Here is a 3,225-nt window from a genome sequence, read left to right as displayed (position 1 = left end):
GGTTTAATTTTGCGTTACATGACCCAGTTCGTCTGTAAAGCCGTGCCTGTGTGGGATCTCTCCTCTGACTCTGCACCCGGCCACACAGCGGCAGTCCACACTTCGGACATTGGTCCACAGTTTTAATTTTTTATTAACACAGCTGTATATTGTTAAGTATGAGGGGCAAACCTGTATTTGTACCAGTGTTTCCATGGTAACTCCGCTATCGCGGCCGCCACGGCCAGTTATTGAATGCAACTAACTTCAGTTGGTAGAGTAACAGCGTGAGACGGAGCTGCTGGATCTGGACCTGGGCCAGAGATGTGACCCATGGCCAGAATATCATAGTTCATAAAAATGCAGCGCAGTGAAGAAACAAACGTTTCATACACACAACGTGTGTATCCGCCGTTCGACCCGTGCATAATGAGTCAGCCGTCTCTCTGTGAGTAGCGTCCATCACACTCCCTCTCGCAGTTATAAACAGCCTATGTGACAATAAAAGTTGTTTTGGTTAAAATCAACAAATAATCGTGAGAATAATCACAATCAAAATTTTGATCAAAAATAATCGTGATTATCATTTTGGCCATAATAGTGCAGCCCCATACTAAGGAAAGCTCATTGTGAGAATGGCTCTTGCGGCTGTAATTCCGCACCAAGGCTGAATTTCGGGAAAGATATACAGTATTTGGGGTCTATATAAAAAAGACTTCAGATACAGTATTAGGGACCACTAAGGTCTTTATAAAAAAGACTTCATATACAGTATTAGGGGACCACTAAGGTCTATATAAAAAGAGACTTCAGATACAGAAGGGGACCACTAAGGTCTATATAAAGGACTTCAAGATCAGTATTAGGGGACCACTAAGGTCTATATAAAGAGACTTCCGATACCGTATTAGGGGACCACTAAGGTCTATATAAAAAAGACTTCAGATACAGTATTAGGGACCACTAAGGTCTTTATAAAAAAGACTTTAGATACAGTATTAGGGGACCCATAAGGTCTATTAAAAGAGACTTCAGATACGTATTAGGGACCACTAAGGTCATATAAAGAGAATTAGATACAGTATTAGGGACCACTAAGACTTTAAAAAAAAGACTTCAGATACAGTTTAGGGGACCACTAAGGTCTTTATAAAAAAGACTTTAGATACAGTATTAGGGACCACTAAGGTCTATATAAAAAGACATTCAGAACCGTATTAGGGGAACCATAAGGTCTATATAAAAGAGACTTCAGATACAGTATTAGGGGAACACTAAGGTCTATATAAAAGAGACTTCAGATACAGTATTAGGGGAACACTAAGGTCTATATAAGAGAGACTTCAGATACAGTATTAGGGGACCACTAAGGTCTTTATAAAAAAGACTTCAGATACAGTATTAGGGGACCACTAAGGTCTATATAAAAGAGACTTTAGATACCGTATTAGGGGGCCACTAAGGTCTATATAAAAGAGACTTCAGATACAGTATTAGGGGACCACTAAAAGCATCCAAAGAGCACCATGTTATGGGACCTTTAACTTAATGTTCGAGTTGTAAATAAATCTTCTGAATCTCTGAAGTCTCTGGTTCAAGTTCTTACCAGAACCATTTTCTTTAGTTTTTACAAGCCTACTGCCTATATTTTTGTATGGTAATAAACACTCTTATACTTTTTCAAACTATTTCAGCTTGCATAGGCCTGTCAGCTCTTTATGAACACATTGAACACACTTTTAAAAATACCGTGATAATACCGAAAACCGTAATAATTTGTGTCACTATAACCATGAGGTTAAATTTTCATACCGGTACATCCCTAATCACAATATCAATATAATATTGATATATTGCCCAAGCCCTATTCACAACTCACAGCACATCAGTTGCCCTCTGCCTACTGTAGCGAACAGGAAATGGTAGAAAAAGTAGATATCTGTTAAGTAATTCAAGCAACAGAGAGCAGCAGAGTCACAGCCATTTCCAGGGGATTATTAGTTACAGATGTTGAGTACAAGAAGGCATGTTGTTGTTTTGTTCTTTACACTGAGTGGTTGTAAATGTGTGCAGTGGCACAAAAAGTAGCCTACAGCAAAAATGTCTGTAAACCTAATGGGATCATTTTGTCTTATATCTTTGACAGCCTGTCCACGGATGACTTTACAGGTTCAGAACTGTACTACAGATTATTGGTACTCAATCGTATTTGTTTACATGTACATCTACTTTTTAAGTGTCTGTGGTGTTCTTTAGTCAATATTGGTCATAGCTACTGTAGGCTACTTACATTTTACATTGCATATTTTACTATATAATTTCACGTTAGTTATATTTCCTATTGTTATTGATTCAGGGATGTAAATGTAATAAAACAACAATTACAAAATGTATAATTATAGCTACCCATGACAGTGTTTCTCTAACCGCCGTTTTGCCTCCAAACTGCCTGTTGTTCCTGCTTGCCACAAACTTCGCTTGTACGCTGTGTTCTAAACAAAATAAATGTAGGCTAAATGCATGTTGGTTGACAATAAAAGACGTCTAAATTGCCCCTCACCTGCTTTCTGTGCCACGGACTTGAGCCCTACGACGAGCCCCAGCAGTACACCCGCTAAGCACATCTGGATGGCCAACAACTCCTTTCGGTTTCTCCGCCTGCCTTTGCTCCTCCGTCGGTTCAGCATCACTCCTCCTCCGACGGCCGACTCCGGCATCCCTTCAACCACCACGCGGGCCATGGCGCTCTTCTGTCGGCGAGCGTTCCGGCGGAACCACCGGTGGTGGTGCAAAGGTACGAGAAACTGAAGCGAGGAGGAAGAGACAGAAATATGTGCTGTCTGGGCACTGAAGTTACTCGATGAGAGAGGACATGAATCGCTTGCCTGTCGATGGATTTGTAAAGTAACCCAGAGGGTAAAAACTGAAACGTCCGGGCTCATATTTCAAAATAAAACCCTTAATGTTTGGGACATTGTGGCTAAGCAAAACGGTGGATTTTACAATCATTATTTATTTCGAAGGTATTTTTGTCCAAGATGCTCATAGCCTACATAGTAAAACAATATAGTATAACGTATAATGGAAATGGCTGGATTGTTTTAGGAACGGAAGACTGCATTTGATATCGTCGACATCGTAACGTTAACTAGCTGGTTTACCTTGGATGGCAGCAGGATTCTCGCAAGAATACGCAAGAACCCCATCCTAAAAAAAAACACAACCACCAGGCCTATCGTTACTAGA

The 3,225-nt window shown here is 40.3% G+C and overlaps 1 protein-coding gene across 1 annotated transcript in view; it reads right to left on the bottom strand.

Annotated features, from left to right (window-relative positions):
• The window catches only part of slc24a3 (solute carrier family 24 member 3), a 197,871-nt gene extending 194,971 nt beyond the window's left edge, over window positions 1-2,900 (bottom strand). Inside the window, exon 1 of the mRNA XM_032511822.1 lies at window positions 2,540-2,900. Coding sequence (XP_032367713.1) covers window positions 2,540-2,720 — 181 coding nt within the window. The 5' untranslated portion in view covers window positions 2,721-2,900. The remainder of the gene's footprint in view (window positions 1-2,539) is intronic.
• Window positions 2,901-3,225: the final 325 nt, after the last annotated feature.

The sequence above is a fragment of the Etheostoma spectabile genome, unplaced genomic scaffold (genome assembly GCF_008692095.1).
Source record: "Etheostoma spectabile isolate EspeVRDwgs_2016 unplaced genomic scaffold, UIUC_Espe_1.0 scaffold465, whole genome shotgun sequence".
Lineage (NCBI taxonomy): Eukaryota > Metazoa > Chordata > Actinopteri > Perciformes > Percidae > Etheostoma > Etheostoma spectabile.
This window is presented reverse-complemented; position numbering and strand designations above follow the sequence as displayed.